The following is a 25091-nucleotide window of genomic DNA, read 5'->3' on the forward strand; positions in this document are numbered from 1 at the left end:
TTTGTTTAAAAGTGCCCCCGAGTCCCTGAGCAGGAGAGTGAACACCACCACGAGTGTCTGTCTGCACCTACGTCTGAGTGTCCCTCGGTCACACAGAGAGGTGACGCCCTGGCAGGTCCCACCGTGACCCAGCTGCTGGGGACACCAGCCTGAACCAGAGAAGCCGGACACACAAGGACACATTTCATGCAATTCTGTCTGTGACACGTTCGTATGCCTCCGTGTACGCCGCTGCACTGTGACTCTGAAAACTGCCCCTGCACCTGTGTGCAAAATACCGCTCGGTCTCCCTGAAAACTGCCCCACAGCCCCTGAGAAAACTGCCCCTCAGCCTCTCTGAAAACTGCCCCTGCGCCGCCCTGAGAACTGCCCCTCAGTCTCCGTGAAAACTGCCCCTCAGAATCCCTGAAAACTGCCCTTCAGGTTCTCTTAAAAGTCCCCCTGTCTCCCTGAAAACCACACCACAGCCTCTCTGAAGACTGCCCCTCGCCTCTCGGTGAACTGCTCCTCAGTCTCTCAGGAAACTGCCCCGAAGCGCCCTGAGGCCTGGCGGTCCGCGGCCGGGAGCGGAGGAAACCTGCAGGGACACTCCGTGCGGGACGGTCGTGGCGGCGGTGGGTCACCCTGTGTCCAACTTGGTCACAGCCCGCCCCAGCCCTGGGGAGCACTCGCACTGCGCTGGCAGCTGCGGCCGCCCCTCCGGCCGGGCCCCATGCGGCGGACGTCCGCTCTCCCGGGGCCGCCGCCGCCGCTGCTCGGGGCGCAGGTGGGTCGGCGGTGGAGGGCGAACCCCGACAGCGGCGGGGACCCCAGGAGGGCTCGGACCCCGGGGGTCTGGAGCGGGTGGGGGGGGGAACCCGTGGCGTTCGCGCTGGGCCCCGGGGTCCCAGCGGCGGAGGCCGCCACCCTGCCGCAGCTCGCCGAGCGCAGCGGCGTCCCCTCCGCGGTGCCCGCGCTGCCGCGGTCCGGCCGCAGCTGGGTCCGGGGGTCCCTGAAAGGAGGGTGAGGCGTCGGCGACGGGAGACAGACGACAACACGCCTCAGAGGACAGTGATGCTCTGTGCCGTTTATTGCAAGTACGAGCAGGTTTTTATACTTTCATTTTTGGCAGTGATTGACATTTGCGATTAGGTAAGGCAGAAAAATATTAATACAAAGGTAACCAGGAAAAATACAAAAATTCCCATAGATTCAGTTATATTAAACAAAGATTATTTTAACCGGGAGAGCCATACATCAGACAATTAGAAATAGCTGTACACACCAAGTTTGAATGTCTTTATTGTTTATTAAAATTCTCAGAATTTGTCATGGGGCAAAAGGATACGCTAGATTGAGTAGAGGTTATAGGAAATTTATTATAAGGCCTTTGTGATGTCTCACTTACCTATTTACCTTTTCTGTTTAAAGTATTTCTCTATGTACCATGCACTCTGACTCCCTGGTAACTGTTTCTACATGCTTAGTGTATAATAGTTAACCAGCTTTTCTTATTTCTTTGCCTGTCTAATTCTATTTGATGTATACTCCTATTCAAGGTAAAGGCGGGGCTGTTACTCCTACAACTTTTAGACACTCAGGGGCTATTTCATTAGAGGGGATTTTGTTCTCTGGTCAAGAAATTATTTTATACAACTTCATTGGAATTATGCAAATCAATAAACCTGAGATACAGATATCTAACAATCCCACCACCTTTTAATCTCCAAAACAAACAGGTAAGGGGAGATAAACAGGAAATTCAGCTATAATAAACTCTTTTTATTTCTTAGTTAATAAACACCAGGGAGGTCTGCTTCGAGCTAGCCTTTCCATGAAATTTAGACTATTATAAGGTACTTGAACTTCATCCTTATTGACCATTCTAATGTCACCCTCATTATGTGCTCCTGTATAAGGCAATGGGAGATCTGGAACCCTCTGGAGACTATTAGCTCCTTTTGGGGGGATGCCATAATTTGCCAATAATCTAATATGCTACCCAGGGGTATCCCTGGGCTGTGGGTAAGGGTCTATATAGTTTTTTTCTTGTTTTCTAGAAAGACTCTTTGTATCTATGGGTAAGGAACAGGCATGGGAAAGCCTGCCAATAATTCAACCTGTTGTAACTGATTCATGAATTCTTTTATGGGAACAATCGGGGATAGTTTCTTACTCAGGTTTATAAACTCCTTGTTTAAAACAATCTGGGCCAGTATTCAATAGTCTAGGGAGAACTAGTTGTCCCATCAGAATTTCCCTCAAAATCAATCACTGACTCTTTTCGAGCCTCTTTCTTCTCATGGCCTGTTCTTATGGGAATCAGGGTACAAAGTAAGACCATGATTAATATTAGCAAGGAAATTATTAAAAGCAATCCCCAGAAAAATTACCGCCCCCCTTTGTATGCCACGCTCTCTTCCAGGAAGATGGATTCCTTGAATGCCCTCTTTCCACGTTCAGACCTTGTCAAAAAACATGGTTGGAAGAGGGCGTGGCAACCCAGGCGGGGAGGTGAGGTGACAGACCCCTAGACAGGAACTCAGTCCTCACACGGGTGCGGTGTGGACAGGCCTTGCAGGGGTGAGCGGAGTCCCGGGTTCTGACTGGGCCCGAAGGGAAAGGATGTGCACACACAGACGCACAGCCGGTCCTACCTGAGCAGGGGCTGAGCAGCTGGACCACGGTGAGGCACACAGGGAGGGCAGGCAGATGGGGCACCAGGCACCTCCCCATCCTGACCTGCTGTGCACAGAGAGAGAGGCCAGCAGGGGCTGGGCAGCAGGGACCACCTGGAAGGAGGAGGAGGATTCCACGTGGAGAGGCTGCCGGCCCAGGCCCGACCCGGGCACCATCGCCATCACTGGGGACCCGAGAGCCTCCTCTGCAAATGTCCCCTGGGCGTTTCTTCACCTTGGATCCCACCGTGGAAATCAGCCATGAAACGTGGAGCAGTAATGCAGGTACCTTATCCCTCGCCAGCAGGGAGCACCGGCTCTCCTGTGGGAACCTGCTCAGAAGCTCCCCACTTGCCCACACTTCCCTGCCCCAGCCAGGTGCCCCCCCCAGACCACCCTCTTGAGGAAGGCAGGCCCCTAGGCTCTTAGTCTGCATCCCGCTGCTGCCCCCCTGCAGGCCAAGCTCTGCACAGCAGCCAGCGGGTCCCAACCCCTTCACCTTCCTGCTGCTCAGCCCCTCCCAGGGGGGTCCTGTGTCAACCAGGGCAGAAGCCCAGGGCCTTGGCCCCCCTGTGCTTTAAGTTACCTGAATGGTCTAAGTCTAAAAGTTTCCAGAGAGGGGAACACATTTCCACATATTTGGGAGGATATTTATTGATTTTCATTCCTATCACAGACCATTTTAAAATATAAAACATAAAGGAATGAAATTTAAATAACTTAGAATGGTAATTACATGCTGTTTTTCATGCGAACGTGAACTCTTGTGGATGCATTTGGCCACAGGTGCACAAGGGGCGACCCAAAAAGAGAATTTACTTATAAATATTTAGTTTTTATTCTCACACCTTTACCCTTCGGTCACCCTCACATGCTCCCCCCTGGATGGGGGACACCCGTGGGGACGTCCCTCCACTCCCCTGAACACTCTCTGCACTTGGCAGCTCTGACGCCTCTTAGAGCTTCTGCCGTTTTGTTTCACGTCTTACACGTCCGGATGTTTCTTTCCCTTTGTGGACTCTTTTCACGCAGGAAGGAAAAACAGTCACTCTGGGTGAGATCGGGTGAATCGGGAGGATGGGGGGACGTGGGTTTTTAGTCAAAAACTGGTGAACACTCAGCGCAGGTGGGCAGGGGGACTGGTAAGTCACCCATTGTGAAATGGGCCAGTGCTCTGGGAGAGTCGACAAAAAAATCAGAGAAGCCCAACCCAGCCTCTCACAACAACGCCAGTTGGTCACGGATGCAGATGGGCTCCTAGAACTCTCACTAGTGGGGAATCCTAGCTTCAAGGTGCCCACCCTCCAGAAGGTAATTCCTACATTTTTCTTTGGTCCATTCTTGTATACTAAATGCCCTGAACAAGTTTCTTTTTTTATGATTTCGTTTATTTACTTTTAGAGAGTGGAAGGGAGAGATAAAGAGAGGGAGAGAAACATCCCTCTGTGGCTGCCTCTTGCACGTACCCTAGACATGTACCCAGGCATGTGCCCTAGACTGGGAATCCTCCAGCCACGCTTTGGTTTGCAGGCCGGTGCTCAAACCACTGAGCCGCACACAGCCAGGGCTGAACAAGTTTATCCTTAGTCCCACGGATTACACTGGCAGGAATTATTCGCAGGAAAAGCTGGCATTAACACAAAGGTTCGTATTTAATTCTGTTCATTAGTAAAATCTACAATAGCAAAATGTATACATTGCATCCAATTTGTTATAATTGTAAATAAAAATGTATGTTAAAGACATAATTCCTGACCTGGCTGGTGTGGTTCAGTGACTGACCGCCGGCCCGGGACCCAAAAGGTGGTTAGTTTGATTCCCACTCAGGGCACATGTCTGGGTTGCAGGCCAGGTCCCCAGTAGGGGGGTGGGCGTGAGAGAGGCAACCACACGTTGAGCTCTCTCTCCGTCTTCCTCCCTCCCTTCCCCTCTGTCTAAAAATAAATAAAATAAATATTTAAAGAAACATAATTCCTAGACACACAACATGCAACGGTGAGAAGCCGAAAGCTCCCCCTCTCCGATCAGGAGGAAGACAGACACCCACGCTCACCACCTCCCCGCACCAGAGCACTGGGAGTCCGAGCAACAGTGGTCACGCGAGACAGAGACAAAAAACAAGCAAATCAGAGGGAGAAGGAGCCTTCGCACTGCTCGCAGACGGCAGGACATGGTACGTAGGACCGCCTGAGGACCCACAAACTCCCGTGAGAACGTGGAAATGAAGGCAGTGAGGTCGCAGGACACAACGTGGACACGGGTGCACTTCCATGCAGCAGTGACGGGTAACCAGAGGGAGGTGTCATCAGCCCCTCCTGCGGTTGCGTCTGAAAGCAGAAATTTCAGGATTCCTTGTTGTCCTTCTGAGGAGAAGGCCATCAGTGTTTTAACAAGGACAGCCCTGAGTCTGCATTTGGCTTCGGGCAGCGAGGGCGGTGTGACAATGTTGCTCCTGCCGACCCTGAGCTCTGTGTGTCCCCTCTTCGTCTCCTTTCTGGGTTCCTACAGTCGTCAGGGCGCAGGCTGTCCGCTCTCTGGTTGCACTTCTTCCCAGAAGTTGTCACACTGTCCCTGCTGTCCAAAGCCAAGCCCAGACTCAGGCTGTCCTTGTTAAAACACCGATGGCCTTCTTCTCAGAAGGACAACAAGGAATCCTGAAATTTATAGGGAACCACAAAGGACACCACGTGACCAAAAAACCATCTAAATACAGAACCAAATTAAATGCATCGCACCCCGATGTCACAGCACTGGCACAAAACAGACGCACAGATCAATGGGACAGAGCTCACAGCCAGACACCAAGCGTCACCTACACGGACACTCGCCCACGACAGAGGAAGCAAGGACATACAATGGGGGAAAGACAGTCTCTTCAACAGACCTTGGGACAACTGGACAGACACGTGCAGGAGACCAGGCTTGGGTCACCTCCTGACACCGCGAACAAGAAGGACCATAAAACCCATGAACGACGTGAATGGGACCCCAAACCAGAGCCCTGGAGGAAACACAGGCCCCGAACCCCGGCACCACTCCTCACACTGTCTCTCTGGGGTGACCGCCTGGGGTGGGGGACAGCAAATGGAAACTGAACAGATGGGACCACGTGGAACTGAGGTGTCCGCACAGCAGAGGAAGCAGCAACGCGGTGAGAAGACAACTCAGAGACGGAAGAAAGTCTTGGCCGACGATACGATCAGCCAGGGGTTAGTATCCAAAACGGACAAAGAACACAGATCATTTAACACCAAAAATATCCCCCAAACAGTTGGAATTTGCAAATGGGCCGACCACCTGAACACACATTTCTCCAAAGAACAGACACGCAGACTGGGGCCCCTGTGTGGTCAGACCGTGTGGCAGGTCCCGGCTCCAACGGACGTGTGTGCGCGTTGGTTCAGATTTGACGTTTTACAAATAATTGTGTCACGGACATCTTTACACGCACATCTTTAAGGCACGCACCTGGTAACCCTGCCCCACTGTCTCTAACACCCTCTCTCAGCGGGTACAGGACGACCTGCCCACCTAGATGTGACGGCAGGGACACAGCCCGTGTGCCCGAGAACTCCAGACACGGACTTCACAGGACTGACTCCCACCCGCAGGCATTCAGCTCCCAGACGCTTGCAGACCTTGAACCAGTCGTGGGCACAGTCTGTGTTGCTTGCACACGGCCCCTCAATGCAGAATGCTCAGCACCTCCCGTGACAGTTTCTCCAGTTCTTTTTCCTTCCTTCTCCCTCCTTACGAAGCCCCTGCCCAGAGTTTCCGGCCACAGGTGGGAGGAGGCCCAAGCTGTGTGTGGGTAGGCCGGTCACTCAACCTCTCTGAGCCTCACGTTCTGGAAAGGTTTCCCTCAGGTCCCTGTGCCCTGGGTCCTGAGGAGGTACTTGCTGCTTATTTGTCACTGAGGCAGACATGTGTGTTGGGGGAGGCTGCGGCCTTTCCAACTGGCCTGAGCCCCTGTTCAGATTTAAGCCCCCCCAACCCTGTGCAGGTGACTGTGAGTGGAGGGTCGCTGCCACGGTGGCAGGAAATGCGGGGGGTGGGAAGGTGGCAAAACCCGAGCCTTCTCCACAGACTCAGGGAACTCTGGCCACCTGGACACTCTGTTCACCTGTGACACCTGCCCTTGGGGTGATTCCTACCAGCGGGATGGACATGGGGCGGGCTGCAGAAACCAAGGGGCCCCCAAGCCTCACTGAGCCCACTCACCCTCCCGGCACTCGGCACACGGCAGGCACGAGGTCTCCTGGTGGCAGGGGGCCGAGAAGGAACCGGGCTAGCACGGGCTGCACTCCGTGACTCGGTCTCTGCACACACAGGAGCCTGAGGGAGGGGTGGGAATGCGGTGAGGTGGGGGCCAGGCTACAGAGGGCACATGGTCCCTGCAGCCTGTGTTTGAGGAGGTGCCAGAGCACCTGGCGGCCTGTCCCCAGCACAGCACCAACCCTTAGCTCCTGGCTCCTTGGAACCTTCTGGACTGATAACCTGGCTCCATGTGTCCCAGGGACTGGGGACCTGACTCACCCTCACCTCTTCTCAAGACGCTGCAGCTCTGGGAAGAGGGGTGCTGAGTGTGCACCCCAGAGCCCGTGCCCACCCTTCACCCCAGGGCCCTCCGCAGCTTCCGGGCCAGTGTGTAGGGCAGCCGAGTAATCCAGAAACAGACGTCTGTCCTGTCCCACTGGAGTTGATTTTTAGCAAATAAAACACCAGGCTTCTTAAGAGAAACTTTCCGGCCACTCTCGATGGGGTAGGTTTGGCTGTAGCAGCACCTGCAACTGCACCCCTACGCCCAGGGCTCCGGTCCTGCTCCTCCTCCCAGCCTCCCACACCCCCCCCCCCGCCCCCCCCTCACCCCCGCGACTCACAAGGAGGGAGTCTGCAGACAGGCTCCACCGAGGCCCGGGCGGAATGCGGACAGTCTCTAGTCCCCTCAGAAAACTGGGGGCCCCCCTCAGGTTCCCCAGCGCCAGCGTCCCCTGCACCAGGGCGCGCACACCGTGGAGCAGAGACAGCCCAGCCCGGTCGCCCGGGACCTTCCGCTCCGCAGACATAGGGGAAGGCGGTCCCGGGCCGCCCGACCACTGGCTACCCGGAGACCGGGGTCACCAGCCCCGGGCCAACGACCTGTCCGCTTACGGGCGTGTTAGGAACCGGGCTACTAGCGAAGCTCAGCTGAGCTCCGCGTTCTGTTCCCCTCCACGGCCTCTCCCGTGGGGCACCTGCGGTCCGGCCAGAGTGGGACGCGGGGCCACTCGTGTGTTGGGAAAATTCGCACCCTGAGCCGTTCCGACCCAATGCGCGGGTGCGGGGGTGGAACAGAACAGAACTGGTCTCCCCTTCCACCACCCCCTCCCCGGCTCCTCTCAGAGCTCGCACTTTGTCCGCGATGTTGTCCAGCCCGGGCGACCCCCGCCCCGCTGTCCGGCTCTGCCCTCCCCAAGCACCTGGCATCCACCTGAGCCCCGACAAGGAGCGGCGACAGAGTCGGGAGAAGGGAGCGCAGAGACCGGAGCGAGCCCCGCTCCGGAGCAGCAGCAGAGCCGGGTGCGGTAGTTTCACTTACGCGGCACCCCAAGCGCGTCCTCCGGGCCGGCCACTGGCAGCGGGAACCGCCCCAGGGCAGCGGGAACCGCCGGGTCTAGCGAGGACCGGCGGCACCAGGGGGCCTTCCCTACAACTGCGCCCCCCTAGCGGACGATGCGACTACCGCGTTTCTTCAGCTCCAGCTTCTTCCCGGGAGCACACGGGCTCTCAGCGAGCCAACTGGAGCCAGGGAACGGAAATGCCAAAAAAAGCGCGCCACCCTTCAATGGCCGAGGGGCAGATCGTCCTTGAGGCCAGGTGCCTGGGGCTCAGCGGAGACAGCACCGCGACGGCTTCTAGCTGTTCTCCCTCCCGGCCACCCTGTGGGGAACTGAGCCTCAGTGGAGAGAACCGGGAAGACCCAGAAGAGGCCCGGCCCGGTCCTGACGCAGCGCCCGGACCCGCCCCCAGCCCGGGCTGTCACTCACTCTCCTCCAGTGCCTCCAACTCCGAGCGCGCCCGGCTAGGGGGCCCGCTGCACACGGGCTGGAATCCTCCGTCGTTTGGCTTCTTGACGTTGGCAACAATGATGATGCCCAGACCGACACGGGGAAGATTAAACAGAACGAAGAGAGCTGGTGTGTGCTCTCTGAAACTGGGAAAAGGAGAGAATTTCTCAGTCAGGTCAAAGCAGACCTCGTTTGCAGCAGCCGCGGGACCGAGTACAGACAGACCCGCCTCAGTGAGATGTACAGACAGAAGCACAGAGCGGCGGCGTGTGCGCACAGACACACGCACCAACTGGAACTCGTAACCACAGGAAGGAGGACCCCTGTCATTGAAGTACCGTGGATGCACGGGGGACAGGGGCTCCCTGAGGAACTCATACACAGACACCACCAGGTGACCCATGTCACGTGGGCTCCAAACTCCACCCAACATCATGAAATGTCCCCTCTGACCCTCCAGGGCCTTTGTTGTCTTCAGACCTTGCAGGTAGGTCTTTGGGTCGTTGTGACTTCATTTCTGCGTCTGCCGTGACATGAGGGCCCAACTCCTCCTGGGCCTGGGGACGTCCAGGGTCCCCAACACCACTTACTGAAAAGTTGTTTTTCTCATAGAGGGGTCAGGGCTCAGGGTTTGTTTCTTTAAAAATCTCCCCGTGTCCATGAGCAGGAGGGTGAACACCACCCTGCTTGTCTGTCTGTACCTGCATCTGAGTGTCACTCGGCCACACAGAGAGGTGATGCTTTGGCAGATCCCACTTTCTTCACCCAGGGCCTAGGGACACCAGCCAGAACCAGAGAAGCCAGACACACAAGGCTACATTTCATTCGTTGCTGGCTGTGATACCTTCGACTTCCTCTGGGAAAACCACTGCCCTGTGATCCTAAAAACTGACCCTGTACCTGTATGAAAACTACCACTCTGCATCCCTGAAAACTGGCCCCCATCCTCCCTGATATCTGCCCCTCAGCTGACCTGAAAATGGGCCCTCACCATACCTGAACAGAGGCCCTCATCCTCCCTAAAAACTGCCCATGTGCCTCTCTGGAAACTAACCTGAGCCTAAATGAAAACTACACCACTGTTTCCCTGAAAACGGCCCCTCTGACCTCCTGAAAACTGGGCCTTAGCAGCCCAGAAAATTTTCCCTGTGCCACCATTAAAACCACCTGGGCATCCCTAAATAATGTCCACTGGCCACTCTGATAACTGCCCCCAGAGCCTCTCTGAAACTGACCCTCGGTCTCTCAGAAAACTGCCTCTCAGGCTACCTGAAAACAGCCCCTCCACCTCCCTGAAAACTGCCTGTCAGCCTCCCTGAAAACTGGCCCTTGGCCTCCCTGAAACCTGCCCCACACCCTCTGTGATAACTGCCCCTCAGCCTCTCTAAAAACTACAACTCAGGCTCTGTAAAAATGGACCCTCAGCTTCCCTGAAAACAACCCTCAGTCTACCTGAACACCACACATCAGCTTCTGTGTAAACTACCCCACATCATCTCTGAAATGTGCCCCACAGCCCCTCTGAAAACTGGCCCACAGCATCTGTAAAAACAGCCCCTCAGCCTCTGTGAAAAATGCCCCCCAGCCTCTCTAAAAACTGCCCCTCAACCTCCATTAAAACTACCTCTCCGCCTCTCTGAATACTGCCCTGCCGCTTCTCTGAAATATGCTCCTCAAATTCGCTGAAAACGGCCCAACAGCATCTCTGAAACCTGCCAACAGCCTCCCTAAACAATGCCCCTCAGCCTCCCTGAAAACCACTTCTCTGCCGCTCTGAAAAGTGCCGCCTAACTGCCTGCAAACTGCACCTCAGCATCTTTGAAAACTTCCACTCAGCCCACCTTAAAACTATACCTCAGGCTCTGTGAGAACTGCCCGTGAGCTTCTCTAAAACTGCCCCTCAGCCTCTCTGAAAACTGCCCCTCAACCTCTCTGAATACTGCCCCTCAGGTTCTCGTAAAACCAGCCATCCGTCTCCCTCAAAACGACATCACAGCCTCTGTGAAGCCTCCACCTCAGCCTCTCAAAAATGGTCCCACAGCATCTCTGAAACCTGCCCAACAGGCTTTCTGAAAACTGCCCTCAGCCTACCTGAAAACCGCCCCTCAGCCTCTCTGAAAACTGCGCCTGAGTCTCCGGGAAAACTACACATCAGCCTCCTTCAAAACGGACCCTCTGCCTCCCTGAAAACTACACCTCAGTCTCAGTAAAGACTGACTCTCAGCCTGTCTGAAAAGTGCCCCTCAAATTCTCTGAAAACTGCCCCTCGGCCTCTGTGTAAACTGCCCCACAGCCTCCCTGAAATCTGCCCCTGAGACTCTCTGAAAAGTGCCGCTCAGTCTCTCTGAAACCTGACCCTCAGCCTCTCTGACACCTGCCCAACAGCCTCCCTGAAAACTGCCCCTCAGCCTCCCTCAAAACTACCTGTGGGCCTCCCTGAAAACTGACCCACAGCTTCTCTGAAAGCTGCCCGTCAAACTCTCTCAAAACTGCCCCGAAGCCTCTGTGAAAACAGCCCCACAACCTCCCTGAAAACTGCCCCTCAGCCTCTCTTAAAACTGCCCCTCAGTCTCCCTGAAAACTACACCTCAGCCTCTGCAAAAACTGCCGCTCAGCCTCCCTGAAAACGGGCCTTGGCCTCCCTGAAACCTGCCCCACAGCTCTGTGAAATCTGCCCCTGAGACTATCTGAAAACTGCCCCTCAGCCTCCCTCAAAACTACCTGTGGGCCTCCCTGAAAACTGCCCCGCAGCTTCTCTGAAATCTGCCCCTCAAACTCTCTGAAAACGGCCCCACAGCATCTCAGAAACCTGCCCCACAGCCTCCCTGAAAACTGCCCCTCAGCCTCTCTTAAAACTGCCCGTCAGTCTCCGTGAAAACTACACATCGCGTCCCTGAAACTGCACCATAGTCTCTCTGAAAACCACAATTCAGGCGCTGTGAAAACGGTGCCTGCGTCTCCCTGAAAACAACACCTCAGCCTCTGCGAAAAATGGCCATCAGCCTCCCTGACAACTACCCCAGAGCCTCTGCGAAAACTGCCGCTCAGCCTCCCTGAAAACTGGCCCTTGGCCTCCCTGAAACCTGCCCCACAGCCTCCCTGAAAACTGTCCCTGAGCCTCCCTGAAAACCACACCTCAGCCTCTGGGAAAACTGCCCCACAGCCTCTACAAAACCTGCCCTGCAGCCTCTCTGGAAACTGCCCCCTAACTGTCTGCAAACTACACCTGAGCCTCTCAAAAACTGCCCCTCAGTCTCGGGGAAAACTGCACGATAGTCTCTCTGAAAACTACAACGCAGGCTCTGTGAAAACTGCCCCACTGCCTCTTTGGAAGCTACACCTCAGCCTCTCCGAAAACTGGCCCTCAGCCTCTCTGAAAATGGGCCCTCAGTCTCCGTGAAAACTACACCTCAGAATCCCTGAAAACTGCCCTTCAGGTTCTCTTAAAAGTCCCCCTGTCTCCCTGAAAACTACACCACAGCCTCTGTGAAAACTGCCCCACAACCTCCCTGAAAACTGCCCCACAGTGTCTCTGAAAAGTGCTGCTCAGTCTCTCTGAAAACTGCCCCTCAGCCTCCCTCAAAACTACCTGTGGGCTTCCCTGAAAACTGCCCTGCAGCTTCTCTGAAACATACCCCTCAAACTCTCTGAAAACTGCCCCACAGCCTCTGTGAAAACGGCCCCACAGCATCTCTGAAACCTGGCCCACAGCCTCCCCGAAAACTGCCCCTCAGCCTCTCTTAAAACTGCCCCTCAGTCTCCATGAAAACTACCCCTCAGCCTCTGTGAAGACTGCCCCTCAGCCTCTGCAAAAACTACCGCTGAGCCTCCCTGAAAACTGGCCCTTGGCCTCCCTGAAACCTGCCCCACAGCGTCTGTGAAATCTGCCCCACAGCCTCTATAAAACCTGCCCTGCAGCCTCTCTGTAAACTGCCTCCTAACTGTCTGCAAACTACACCTCAGCCTCTGTGAAAACTGCCCTCAGCCTCTCGAAAACTGCCCCTCAGTCTCGGTGAAAACTACACATCAGCCTCTGGGAAAACTGCACGACAGTCTCTCTGAAAACTACAACGCAGACTCTGTGAAAACTGCCCCACAGCCTCCCTGAAATCTGCCCCACAGGGTCTCTGAAAAGTGCTGCTCAGTCTCTCTGAAAACTGTCCCTCAGCCTCCCTCAAAACAACCTGTGGGCCTCCCTGAAAACTGCCCTGCAGTTTCTCTGAAATCTGCCCCTCACACTCTCTGAAAACTGCCCCACAGCCTCTGTGAAAACGGCCCCACAATATCTCTGAAAGCTGCCCCACAGCCTCTCTGAAAACTGCCCCTCAGGTTCTCGTAAAACCCCCCATCAGTCTCCCTCAAAACGACATCACAGCCTCTGTGAAGCCTCCACCTCAGCCTCTCAAAAATGGTCCCACAGCATCTCTGAAACCTGCCCCACAGGCTTCCTGAAAACCGCCCCTCAGCCTCTCTGAAAACTGCGCCCGAGTCTCTGGGAAAACTACACATCAGCCTCTCAGAAAACTGCCCCTCAGCCTCTCTAAAAATGGCCCCTCAGTCTCCGTGAAAACTACACCTCAGAATCCCTGAAAACTGCCCTTCAGGTTCTCTTAAAAGTCCCCCTGTCTCCCTGAAAACTACACCACAGCCTCTGTGAAGACTGCCCCTCAGCTTCCCGGAAAACGGCCCCACAGCCTCTCTGAAAACTGCCCCTGAGACTCTCTGAAAAGTGCCCCTCAAACTCTCTGAAAACTGCCCCTCAGCATCCCTGAAAACACCACCTCAGTCTCTGTGAAATCTGCCCCACAGCCTCCCTGAAAACTGCCCCTCAGCCTCTCTCAAAACTACCTGTGGCCTCCCTGAAAACTGCCCTGCACCTTCTCTGAAACCTGCCCCACAGCCTCCCTGAAAACTGCCCCCCAGCTTCTCTGAAACATACCCCTCAAACTCTCTGAAAACGGCCCCACAGCATCTCAGAAACCTGCCCCACAGCCTCCCTGAAAACTGCCCCTCAGCCTCTCTTAAAACTGCCCGTCAGTCTCCCTGAAAACTACACATCGGCCTCCCTGAAACTGCACCATAGTCTCTCTGAAAACCACAATTCAGGCTCCGTGAAAACGGCGCCTGCGTCTCCCTGAAAACAACACCTCAGCCTCTGCGAAAAATGGCCATCAGCCTCCCTGACAACTACCCCAGAGCCTCTGCGAAAACTGCCCCTGAGCCTCCCTGAAAACCACACCTCAGCCTCGGTGAAAATTGCCCCACAGCCTCTACAAAACCTGCCCTGCAGCCTCTCTGGAAACTGCCCCCTCACTGTCTGCAAACTACACCTCAGGCTCTGTGAAAACTGCCCTCAGCCTCTCAAAAACTGCCCCTCAGTCTCGGGGAAAACTGCACGATAGTCTCTCTGAAAACTACAACGCAGGCTCTGTGAAAACTGCCCCACTGCCTCTTTGCAAACTACACCTAAGCCTCTCCGAAAACTGCCCATCAGCCTCTCTAAATATGGCCCCTCAGTCTCCGTGAAAACTACACCACAGAATCCCTGAAAACTGTCCTTCAGGTTCTCTTAAAACTCCCCCTCAGTCTCCCTGAACTCTACACCACAGCCTCTGTGAAGACTACCCATCAGCCTCCCTGAAAACTAGACCACAGCCTCTGTGAAAACTGCCCCTCATTCTCTGTGAAAACTGCCCCATAGCCTCCCTGAAATCTGCCCCACAGTGTCTCTGAAAAGTGCCGCTCAGTCTCTCTGAAACCTGACCCTCAGCCTCTCTGACACCTGCCCCACAGCCTCCCTGAAAACTGCCCCTCAGCCTCCCTCAAAACTACCTGTGGCCTCCCTGAAAACTGCCCTGCAGCTTCTCTGAAATCTGCCCCTCAAACTCTCTGAAAACTGCCCCCCAGCTTCTCTGAAACATACCCCTCAAACTCTCTGAAAACTGCCCCACAGCCTCTGTGAAAATGGCCCCACAGCATCTCTGAAACCTGCCCCTCAGCCTCCCTGAAAACTGCCCCTCAGGTTCTCTTAAAAGTCCCCCTGTCTCCCTGAAAACTACACCACAGCCTCTGTGAAGACTGCCCCTCAGCGTCCCTGAAAACTGCCCTTCAGCCTTTGTCATAACTGCCCTCAGCCTCCCTGAAAACCCTAACTCAGGCCCAACAGGATGGGGGTGACCCCTGTCTGACCTGGGGGCCAGCCCTTCCGCTGGGGTCACCCCTCGAGTGCCCTGTTGTGAGCACTCACCCTGCTCCTGGGAGCAACCCGCTACCCTAGTAATCCTGGACCCCAAACCACAGGGACTCATTCCCAGAATCTGGTGTGCTTGGTGGGACTGAAAGTCCTGCCCCACCCCTCCCCGCCCTGGTTTGCCTAGGGAACCGCCTCAGGCTTCAACACCACCGTCCCCCGGCATGCTGGGAGTTGTGGTGTATAGGTGGACGTGGGCCGGTGCACTGGAGCATTGTCCCTGGGATCACGCAGGGTGCTGGGGAGGACAGTCCCTTGATGAGGTCCCGCACAGGGCGAGGGGCAGAGGTCGAAGTCCCTCTATGGAGACGCAGGCCTCAGGGACAGGTCATCTCCTGCATGGCTGTTGAAGTCAGCATGACCCCCGTGGTGTGGGGACAATCCCCAGCTAGACGGTCAGAGATCCGGTCAGAGATCCGCCCCGGGGCTGCAATGGGCTGGCCCCGACAGAAGACCAGTTCCAAGCAGACTGAGAGGAAGGGACTGGGGGTGGACAGGGGGTCGTGCGTTTTAGGCAGAGAGGACTGTCCTGGGAGGGACCCCAGGAGAAGGCAAGATGCTGACAAACTCAGCGTGACCACGGGACCCATGCAGCAACGCCAGCCAGAGTTTGGGACTTGACGTGCGGGGTGGGGCTGCCAGTTCCCCTAAACGAATCAGGAATGGCAGAGACCCTCCCCAGGGCGGGGAGGGTGGAGGCCAGATCTGTGCTCCCACCCCCAGTCCAGCTGCAGTGGAGGAGACTAGACTCTGGGAGGCCGGAGGGGAGCCAGAGTGGACAGAAGCTGAGTCAGTGACGGGCAGCAGCATGGAGGGAGGCGGGACCTAGGGGGCTGGCACACAGGTCTGGGAGGGACAGGGGATCCTTACACCCTGGGGCGGGGGGACTCGGGAGGAGATGCCTGTGGGGATGACCCCCAAGGGTGTGGACGGGACAGGCTGGCTGGAGTGGCGTGGACTTCGCCGAGGGACTGCGTGGGAGCTGAAGGTGCTCGGTGCCCTACGGGAGTGCGGGGACCCGGGTGAGCACCTCCAAGGACGGGTGCTGCTCGGGGCGAGTGAGGATGGGGCAGGGCGGGCGCGTTCTCAGGGGAACGCTGGCCGGACCGCGCTGTCACTCCCAGGGACAGAGGCCCCGGGGACTCCACAACCCGGACAAGAGACTACTCCAGTCTCTGTTCCCCGATTCGGGGCCCTGCACCCACAAACCACACCCTCAGCTCCCCTGACTCTCTGTGCACCACATCACCTTCCAAGGACAACACACCCGAAGTTGTCCACCCAACAGGAATGAGAGGCAGCACCATTTAGAATATAAATTTTACTGGGTTAAAAAGTTTCACAAATGTGAACACATTATGTTAGAGAAATTTTAACACATAAATAAAACTGTAAAAGCACCTATGCTTAAATATGTAAAGAACTGTAGAAAGGCCTCCATAGCTGGCATGTGACTGTCCCCATGTCCCACCCCAGCTAACCTAGTGACAGCTGAGTGCCTGCTGGTTTGTCTGTCACAGACTGACTTAAGTGTCACCCTGGTATGGCGCTCCCAAGTGGAAGCCAGGGACATCACAGTGCCTGAGAGATGGACAAGAGAGCTGCTGGGGTCACACACGTGACCGACCAGCCAGCCCTCCTGGCCTGTGTTTCTGGAGGAGGCCACGGCTCGTGGGCCCACCAAGCACAGCCTGTGGGTCCCTTTCCAAGCAGCTCAGGATTCCCTGAGGGGCAGCCTGTAGGCCACATGGGCTGTAGGCAGAGAGCCCCCGGCTGGCATGGTCCTCCCCATCAGAAGCTTCCAGAAGAAGCTCCTTGGACACGGAAGGGGCTCCGTCCCACCTGGGATCTGTGAAGGCGCCCACGGGAAGGGACCTGGGGAAGGTCAGCACCAAGGATGCTGCTACGTCGCAGCTGTTGCCGAAAGAGCTGACTCCAGTTCGGGGCTCTGCGTCCTCATGACCTAAGATATCTTCAGCACCAGGTCGATGGTAACATTCTACAGACGCTCCCGCAGCCGCATCTCACGGAGGGCCGCCACGAGCCCGCAGGGGGACTCGGTGCGCCCCAGCTCGCTCTGCCAGCGCGGCTGCGTCCTCTGGTGCTGCTCCGTCAGGGTCCCTGGGTCCCCGTGCTCACAACACGGTCGACAAGGTCGTTCTCCTCCAGTCCTGTGAACCTCATGAACCTCCTCCAGGTAGATTTGGGAACCTCCTGCCCGCATTCGGAGTAGATCCTGTTCGTGGCTGAAAAGAGAAAATCACGGAGGGAGACTTGGCCTCGTCCCTGGAAGGCAGGCGTGGCATGTGCTGTGCGCTCTGAGGGTCCCAGTTGGTAACCAGGTCCAGGGTCCGCAGGAGGCCCTGGGCGCCCAGGCTGCCCTCGCAGAAGGGACCAGGCAGGGGGACAGGAGAGCGCGGTAGGACGGGAACTGGCCGGGCTCCTGACAGGCCTGACGCTCATTCACACGGAACCAGGGAGCCCGGCAGAGAGGCCTGCGGGGCCCGAGGGGCGGAAGCCCCCGGGGTGAGGTGTCCACTGAGGCGGCCCCCTGCTGAACAGCAGACCAGAGCGGCTGTGCGGGCAGCAGGGACGAGGTCTGTAACCTCGCTGGGCTCCTGCTGTCTGACTTTTGGATCTGCCACGTGGGGGGTCTCCCTGAGCTGTCAGAGGACGAGAGTACAAGCAGCACGCGGCCTGTCGCTGGCGCCGCAGGAAACCCTCACCCCCGTCCCACTGACAGCAGCGCCGCAGTCCCCGGGGCCTCACCAGGCCAGGGTCACCCACGCCTTCCTACCGGCCACTCACGTTCCTGCTCAAACCCGTGGATGTGCAGTAACGCAGGGCCGCCCCGAGTCTGTCCTCACGGCCAGAAGTGACACTGGACGGACACCCGGGTGCCCTCACTGTGCGGTGAGTGTTGGACGGAGAGTCTGATGCCCACGGGATGTCCCTGAGCTGCCTGGGGGCCCAGGGTCCCACTTCCCAGAAGGGAGGACGTTGGGTCGTGAGGTCACACCTCAATAGTCACTACAAAGGAAGGTTTTGGGGGACTTAACCTCATGAGGCCCGTCCTTCAAAACACACCTGTTCATATTCCTGCAGAGAAAAGCAAATAAAATTGTTCCAGCACGAGACACCGGGGCAACTTCCTGGCAAAATCCAAGGAAACAGAGCCACCCGAGTTTGGGTGGGCGGGGTGCAGAGGTGCCTCTACACGGTGTCCAGTCAGTGTCTGGGGACGGGGCCCGGCCTCTCAGAAGGGGCAGAGAGTTCACAGCCCAGCCGCCCTCTGGGTCACACTCCCCAGGACACAGCCTGGGCCGGGGCGACACTGGGCTTCCCGCTGCCCTGCCCTGGAGGGACCCCAGCCTGCACTGGATGCTGGACAGGCTCTGCACCCTTCCGACACCCTGTGCACACTGTCCCCCTTCCTGAAGGGTCCTCCTCCCCAGGGCCCCGTAAGGAACGTCTACTAGTCCGTGAAGTCTCTACTCAGCTGCCATGGCCTCGTTACAGCCCCCCGATGGAGGCTGTGAGTCTCCATGGCCTGGAGGACAGTGAGTCTCCCCCGGGCACAGCTGGTCGTGGGGCCAGCTTCTGTCCCACAGGGACACGTGGCGCCGTGTGTGCACCCTGCCTCCGGTCCTACCCACTCCCGATGACACACGCGGCACACAGGAGGTGCTGGGGCCACAAGACCTCGGAGGCCGGTGCGCGCTGGAGATTGAGGGGTCAGTGCTCATGACCCGGGCCTCCACCAGGCAGCGCCCTCCCAGCGTTGGGACCTGGGAGAGATCAGTCCCTGGGTCTCGGTGGCCCTGGGGAGCCACCGTTCCCTCAGACAACAGGTGTGGTGGGGTCTGTCACAGACTGCACTCTGTCCCCAAAGATGTGGGCGTCCTAAGCCCAGCAGCCAGGAGTGCGGCCTTGTCTGGGAACTGGGTCGCTGTAGACATGACCTGTCCAAATGAGGCCGCAACACAACAAGACCAGTGTCCTCTTTTAGGGACACAGACATGCACAGGGGGACAACGCCTCGGGAACCTGAACATCAGGCCCCAGCACAGGGAGACAGTAACATTCTGTCCTTTAAGCTGCCTGGTCTGTGGGGCTGCGTCTCGGTCACTGGGGAAACTCAGACGGGAAGTTAGGGCACGCAGGGCAGCACTGTGCACCCCCTGTACGCACACGGCACGTGCGCCACAGACACAGGGGTCCTTGCTGTCACGCTTACCCAGATGCCGCTCACCTTCTCTGAGGTGTGGATGGGGGCTGCCACCCCCTGAAGGCACCTGGGTGTGCAGCGCCTGCTGTGGGTTGGCCATGCCCCCTGCGGGCACCACCGCCTGCAGCTCGATACTGGCCTCAGAGTCCTCAGGGGACCGCACGGCTGCGCCCTGCTGCTGCAGCAGTGGTCTGGGGTCCGCGCCGGCAGCTGGTGGGCCCCGCTCTGCATCCTCGGGCAGCAGATTCACCCTGGGTTGGGTGCCTCCCTGTGACTGAAAAAGAAAGCCGTGACCTTTGGTGGCAGGGGCCTGCAGCGCAGCCCTCCGCAACCGCTTCTGGGAAAAATGCCACCTCGTCTGGCAGCTCAGCTGGGGCCATGCGGTAGCAGAGTAAAGTACTTCGTGGGGTCAGGTGCAGGGTGGCCCCCCAACTCTGCAGGGAGTCCGAGACAGGGGGGCTGTGTTTGAACCCAGCAAGACAGGGCTGCATCCAGACCCCTGGGACCTGGGAATGTGGCCTTTGCAGACGAGGGAGCCGTACTGGGCGAGAGTGGGCCCTACGTCCAGTGTCCACTGAGGGTCATCGGGAGACAGACCCACAGGGAAGAGGCCGGGTGAGGACCGAGGCCGGTGCTGACTGATGGGCGCTCACACCAAGGAGCACCCGGGAGAGCTGGCCACCCAAGACAAGGTGAGTGCAGGGGCGGGGGGACCTGCCTCCAGGGCCTTGGAGGAAGCCGGGCCACCCCTACCCTCGACCTAACACCTGGATCAGACTTGTGGCCTCCACATCCGGGACACGGTCAGTTCTGTGTCTTTCAGCCCCGAGGTGGGGAGGACGTTTCGCAGCCCCGGGAAGCCGTACAAGCCCCGTGCCCTCTGCGCCCCCCTGTGCACCCCGAGGTCTAGGCCAGCAGAGTGGGGTCTTCCCCAGCATGGCCGCTCCGGGCTCTAGTGGGGGGAGCGGACGCCGCCCGAAAGGCTGAGCTGCGCAGGCTGGGGATGCACAGGGACGGGGATGGGGGCTTACCGAGCTGGTCCTGCAGCGTCTCTGGGAATGGGAATAAACAGAAAAAGAAAGTCCGGTCTAGGAGATGCAGAGGAGGATCTGGTTGGTGGGCATGGGTGGAGCAGGGCGGTGCCGACCACCAGCAGCTGGGCCTAACCTTCGGCGCCCCCCGCGCAGCTCTGCGCCCGCTGCTTCCTTCTCACCTCGTGCTCTCTCCCCTCATCCTGAGACGGCACCTGGCTCCTCTTCCAGTGTCGCCACAGCAAGTACACCACCGCCACCACCACCACCACCACCACCACGACCAGCGCGATACCCAGCACGATCAGGAGCACCACCGTCCAAGGCTGTGTGTCCCTGAAGAAGGCACCTGCGAAGGGGTAGCGTCAACCCCTGATGTGATCCTCCTGTCCCCAGAGCGCCCAGACTCTCACTGTCACACAGTCAGGACGGTTTTCCTGAAACGTCTCCGCGCCCCATGGGATGAGATGGAGCACGAGGACGCACACACAGTGTCACTGACGTCCCCTCTGCACCCCGTCCCCCACTGACTACCTGTCCCCCCAGTCAGCGGAGTCTGGTGATGAAGAACAGACTCTGGGGCTGGGGGCCTGGGTTCCAGTCCCGGGTCTCCTGCCCGACCAGCGCTGTGACCTTGAACTAATGACGTAACCGTCTGTTGCTGCGTCATGACCAGGGAGAGCATTAACTTAGTGCTTACGCAGTGCCTGACGCAGGGTGAGTGCCACGCAGGTTTCATTCAGTTTTAAAAATGGAATATTATATTTCATCTTGGTGATGGCGAAATCAGGCCCCTATGCGGCTGGTGTGCAGGTGTCTGTCCCGTCCTGTGTCTCAGCGACCTGCCCGCTCCAGCACAGCCCGCAGGCCCGTGTCTCTCCCACAGGGCAGCACCCACTGTGCACCGGGTCCCCTCTGGTGGGCACCCCAGGCTCTGCCCTTTGTCCCGTGGTCACTGGTTTGAAAATACCCGGTGACAGGCGTCACGTCCCACCGCTGCAGGCTGGCCCGTGGGGTGGTCCCCAGAAGTGGGGTTTGCATCAGTCAGTGCGCAGTTCGGGTGCTGACGGCCCTGCGCCCCCACAGCACGGGGGCCGACCCCCAGGAACACCGTCCAACACCTGGAGCACTGACGGCTACGGGGCTGCCTCCCCACAGCCCGCCACCAGAGGGCGCCCACCACCTCGTTTGTCCTGCGGCTGCCAAATTCACAGGTGGAAATAGTTCCCTGTTCCAAGAAATTTGTCATCCTCCTGGGAGTTTTACCTTCCTGGGAACTGATGACTCCTGTTTTTGCTCTTTTATCCACTGTGTTCCTTTACATAGTAAGAAGATTAGCCCTTTCACTGAGATTTGGGTTGTCCCTGTTTCCCCTCCTGGTGTGTTTGCTGAACTTTCCCCTCTGTCCCCACATCCCACTGCCTGGCACCGTGTGTGGCAGGAAGTGCTCAGAAGGTGTCTTTGACATGAACCGCTTCAGGGGAAGGAGCCCCAGGTCCCTGTTTCGTGCCCTCATACCCCAGGCACATAGGTCAGCAGCTAACCCTGTGCCTTCCCCCAGGGACCACCCGGGAGCCCAGGGCAGGGGGCAGGGCACTCACCTGCAATGGACAGCCTGGCTGACCTCTCCAGGCCCAGCAGGAGGCTTCTGATGACACAGGAGACCCCCTCCCCAGAGCCGCCTTCCAGGATCACAGAGGCTGAGGCTGCATAAAGGCCCTGGGGGTCTGCAGCCGCAGATGTTACCTCCGAGGACAAGCTGTGTCCTCTGGCGTCTCTCCACTGGATCTGGGGCTGCGGGTACCAGCCGGCAGACGTGCAGTTCACACGGATCCCTCCAGTCTCGTAGCCCTTCACGTCAATGAGGGGATCAGAGCCCAGTGCTGGGGAGGAGAAGTGAGCTGAATTGTGGGGAACCCTCTGTACTGGTGGGGTGTCCTCACCAGGGAGGGGTGCACACACTGACCAGCCCAGCAGGGACTCACCAGGAGCTGCTCCCAGCATGTGCTGGGCAGCAGAGACTGATCCCCGATGGGGCCACTGCCTGACCCTGGCTGGACCCTCGTGCTGGATCCAGGGGGCTCTGGGCCAGAGCAGAGGCTGCTTCCCCCAAGTCCCCTTAGAGACTGCCGCAGCCTCCCCTCCCCCGTGCCCCAGACAGGCTGGTCCTTGGCACAGCCCCTCACCCCTCCCTGGGCAAGCATGCAGGTGGTGCCCCTCAGCCTAAGTGGGTTGTACACCATTGTCCCTGCCTGACCTGTGGGGGCCGTGCCCTCCTGTGAGTAGGAGGAGATACACCGTGTCCTGTGGCCGCCCGAGCGGTGACTCGTATGCAAGGCCCCTCGTGAGGCTCTTGCTGCTGCCCTCACTGTCGGGCTGCTGGGCTCTCCCTCCAGGGTCTCCCCCCGGAAGTGTCCCCAGCAAGGCTGTGCAGAGGGGAACCTTTCCCACGGAGACAGCGGACACAGGGCCAGGAAGCGGGGAGTTACTACCACCTGTCCCCACGCCCCTGAACACACGGAGGGGGAGGCAGCCCTCTGAGGACCTGAACACACAGAGTCCTGTAGGACGGCTCCGGGAGGGGAGCCCAGGTCTGCAGGAAGGGACAGCAGGCTCAGGAGGAACCCTAATGGGGAGAAGACCAGGGGACAACACCGTCCCTGTTCCACCAGCCCCCACTCACTCATAGCGACAGGGCAGGGCTGTGTCCACAGAACTTGAACTGCAGCCCTGACGACTGGACACTGGCACGTTCCTGGGGCAGCACCTCAGACAAGGCGCTTCGTCACTGGGGTGGGTCAGGGCCACATCAAGGCCACTCAAGGGTGGGTGACAGCACAGAGGAAACAGGAACCGTGTGCGGTGACCCACCTCCCTGTGCCGGCTGTCAGTGACCAGTGACACCCCCACCATCCTGACCGCGTCCCACCCAGAGCCCAGCGCTGCTTCCACACCCCCCCGAACCGCACCGAGTCCTCCCTGACGCCCCCTCTCTGAGTCACCCCGGTGTCCCCGTCCCCAGGGGAGCGTCCTCCCTCGCTGCACCGAGGACGGACACAACCTGTTCAACTGCAGCTGTGTTCCCGGGGGTTTGGCAGAGGACCTGGGCCCCACAGGTGTTGTCCCTACAGGTCAGACCCCTGGGCCCACCACAGAGGGCCCCTGGGGGGGTCCCACGGCCTTGGTGTGGATCACACTGAACCCAAACACCCACGTGCCACCCACTGCGGGGAGGTGTCCTCCTCCTTCCCATCCCCCACCTCCACTCCCCTGCTGAGACTGGTGGGCAGCATGGGGGACTCTGTCCTGGGTGCAGGAGGAAGTCAACCTGGGTGACACCTGGGTGTGTCACGGGCCTCAGAGGAGCAGAGATGGAGGTGGGGGCGGGTGCCGGTGAGCAGCCCACGTGCTCTGGGGTAGGTCTGCAGCCTCTGCCCCCGCCCAGGGAAAGGAGCCTGGAACAAGCCTGAGGCTCACCTGCCACCTGCAGCTCCACCTGGGCTTCTGCATAGAAGCCTCCATCTTGGAAATAACACAGGTAGGTTCCGTTGTCTGAGACGCTGACGCTGCGAATCCGGAGAGCGGCCTTCCCCGCAGTGACGTCCTCTCGTGAAATCGAAGTTCTCCCTCGAAACTGCTCTGCCGGCGTGTCCTCCTGCCCGTGTGCGTACACGTGCACTACCTGCCTGCGGCTGGGTCGCACCCACATCAGCTCCATGTTCTCAGCGCTCATCTCCAGGGACAGGTGACAGGGCAGGTCTGCGTCTTCACCCACCATGGCCAGGATGGGCTCGGGGGGTCCGACCACAGCAAACTCAGCTGGTCATCAGGAGGGGGGGGTCCGTCAGAGTGAGCAGGGTCAGAGGGCCAGGGGGTGTCCCAGGAAGGGAGGGTGAGGTGACAGACACCTAGATGGTATATCAGCCCTTATACAGGTGGGGTGTGGTCAGGCCTTGCAGGGGTGGGCGGAGTCCCGGGTTCTGGCTGGGCCCTAAGGGAAAGGATGCAGACACACAGACGCACAGCCGGTCCTACCTGAGCAGGGGCTGAGCAGCTGGAACACGGCGAGGCACACAGGGAGGGCAGGCAGACGGGGCACCAGGCACCTCCCCATCCTGACCTGCTGTGCACAGAGAGAGGCCAGCAGGGGCTGGGCAGCAGGGACCACCTGGAAGGAGGAGGAGGATTCCACGTGGAGAGGCTGCCTGCCCAGGGCCGACCCGGGCACCACCGCCATCACTGGGGACCCGAGAGCCTCCTCTGCAAATGTCCCCTGGGGGTCTCTTCCCCTTGGATCCCTCCATGGAAATCAGCCATGAAACGTAGGCCGGTAATGCAGGTACCTTATCCCTCACCAGCAGGGAGCACCCGGCTCTCCTGTGGGAACCTGCTCAGAAGCCCCCCACTTGCCCTCACTTCCCTGCCCCAGCCAGGTGCCCGCCCCCAGCACCACCCTCTGAGGAAGCCAAGCCCCTGGGCTCTGAGTCCCCTTTTCCGCTGCTGCCCCCTGCAGGCCGCGCTCTGCACGGCAGCCAGCTTGTCACGCCCCGTCTCCTCCCTCCTGCTCTGTTGCTCCCATGGGGTTCCCTGTCACCCAGGGCAGAAGCCCACGGACTTTGCACTCTGGGTTTTAAATTATCTGACTGTTTTAGGGGATAGCTTGGTTGGGGAGCAGTGATTCAGGGGAAATGGAGAGAACTGTACTTGAACAAAATTAAAATTAATTAATTAATTAATAATTAATAATAAAAATCTCAATGATTTAAAGATTAAAAATTTCCAGAGTGGGGGACACATTTCCACAATATTTTGAAGGATATTTACTGGTTTTTACTCCTATCACACACCAACTTAAAACCTAAAGGAATGAAATTTAAA

The 25091-nt window shown here is 58.1% G+C and overlaps 2 protein-coding genes across 5 annotated transcripts in view; both read right to left on the reverse strand.

Annotated features, from left to right (window-relative positions):
* The window catches only part of LOC123826620 (butyrophilin subfamily 3 member A2-like), a 97653-nt gene that overhangs the window by 43466 nt on the left and 29096 nt on the right, over positions 1-25091 (reverse strand). The window lies entirely within an intron of this gene.
* Positions 16261-24551, reverse strand: LOC123826622 (butyrophilin subfamily 3 member A2-like). 3 transcript variants are annotated; one of them, XM_045850650.1, is made up of 7 exons: positions 24249-24549; positions 23691-24032; positions 21815-22096; positions 20396-20562; positions 20214-20234; positions 19207-19456; positions 16261-17200 (listed from the first exon to the last, which is right to left on the reverse strand). In XM_045850650.1, the coding sequence occupies exons 1-7, from the start codon at positions 24448-24450 to the stop codon at positions 17067-17069; spliced, it is 1398 nt and encodes a 465-aa protein (XP_045706606.1). In that variant the 5' UTR covers positions 24451-24549; the 3' UTR covers positions 16261-17066. The 3 variants fall into 3 exon arrangements, with proteins under 3 accessions (XP_045706606.1, XP_045706607.1, XP_045706608.1); XM_045850652.1 differs by lacking the exon at positions 16261-17200 and adding an exon at positions 17228-18053 and having other exon boundaries at positions 24249-24551; XM_045850651.1 differs by lacking the exon at positions 20214-20234 and having other exon boundaries at positions 24249-24548.

This window comes from Phyllostomus hastatus, unplaced genomic scaffold (genome assembly GCF_019186645.2).
Source record: "Phyllostomus hastatus isolate PE091 unplaced genomic scaffold, TTU_PhHast_1.1 phas_contig_826, whole genome shotgun sequence".
In the NCBI taxonomy this organism is placed as follows: domain Eukaryota; kingdom Metazoa; phylum Chordata; class Mammalia; order Chiroptera; family Phyllostomidae; genus Phyllostomus; species Phyllostomus hastatus.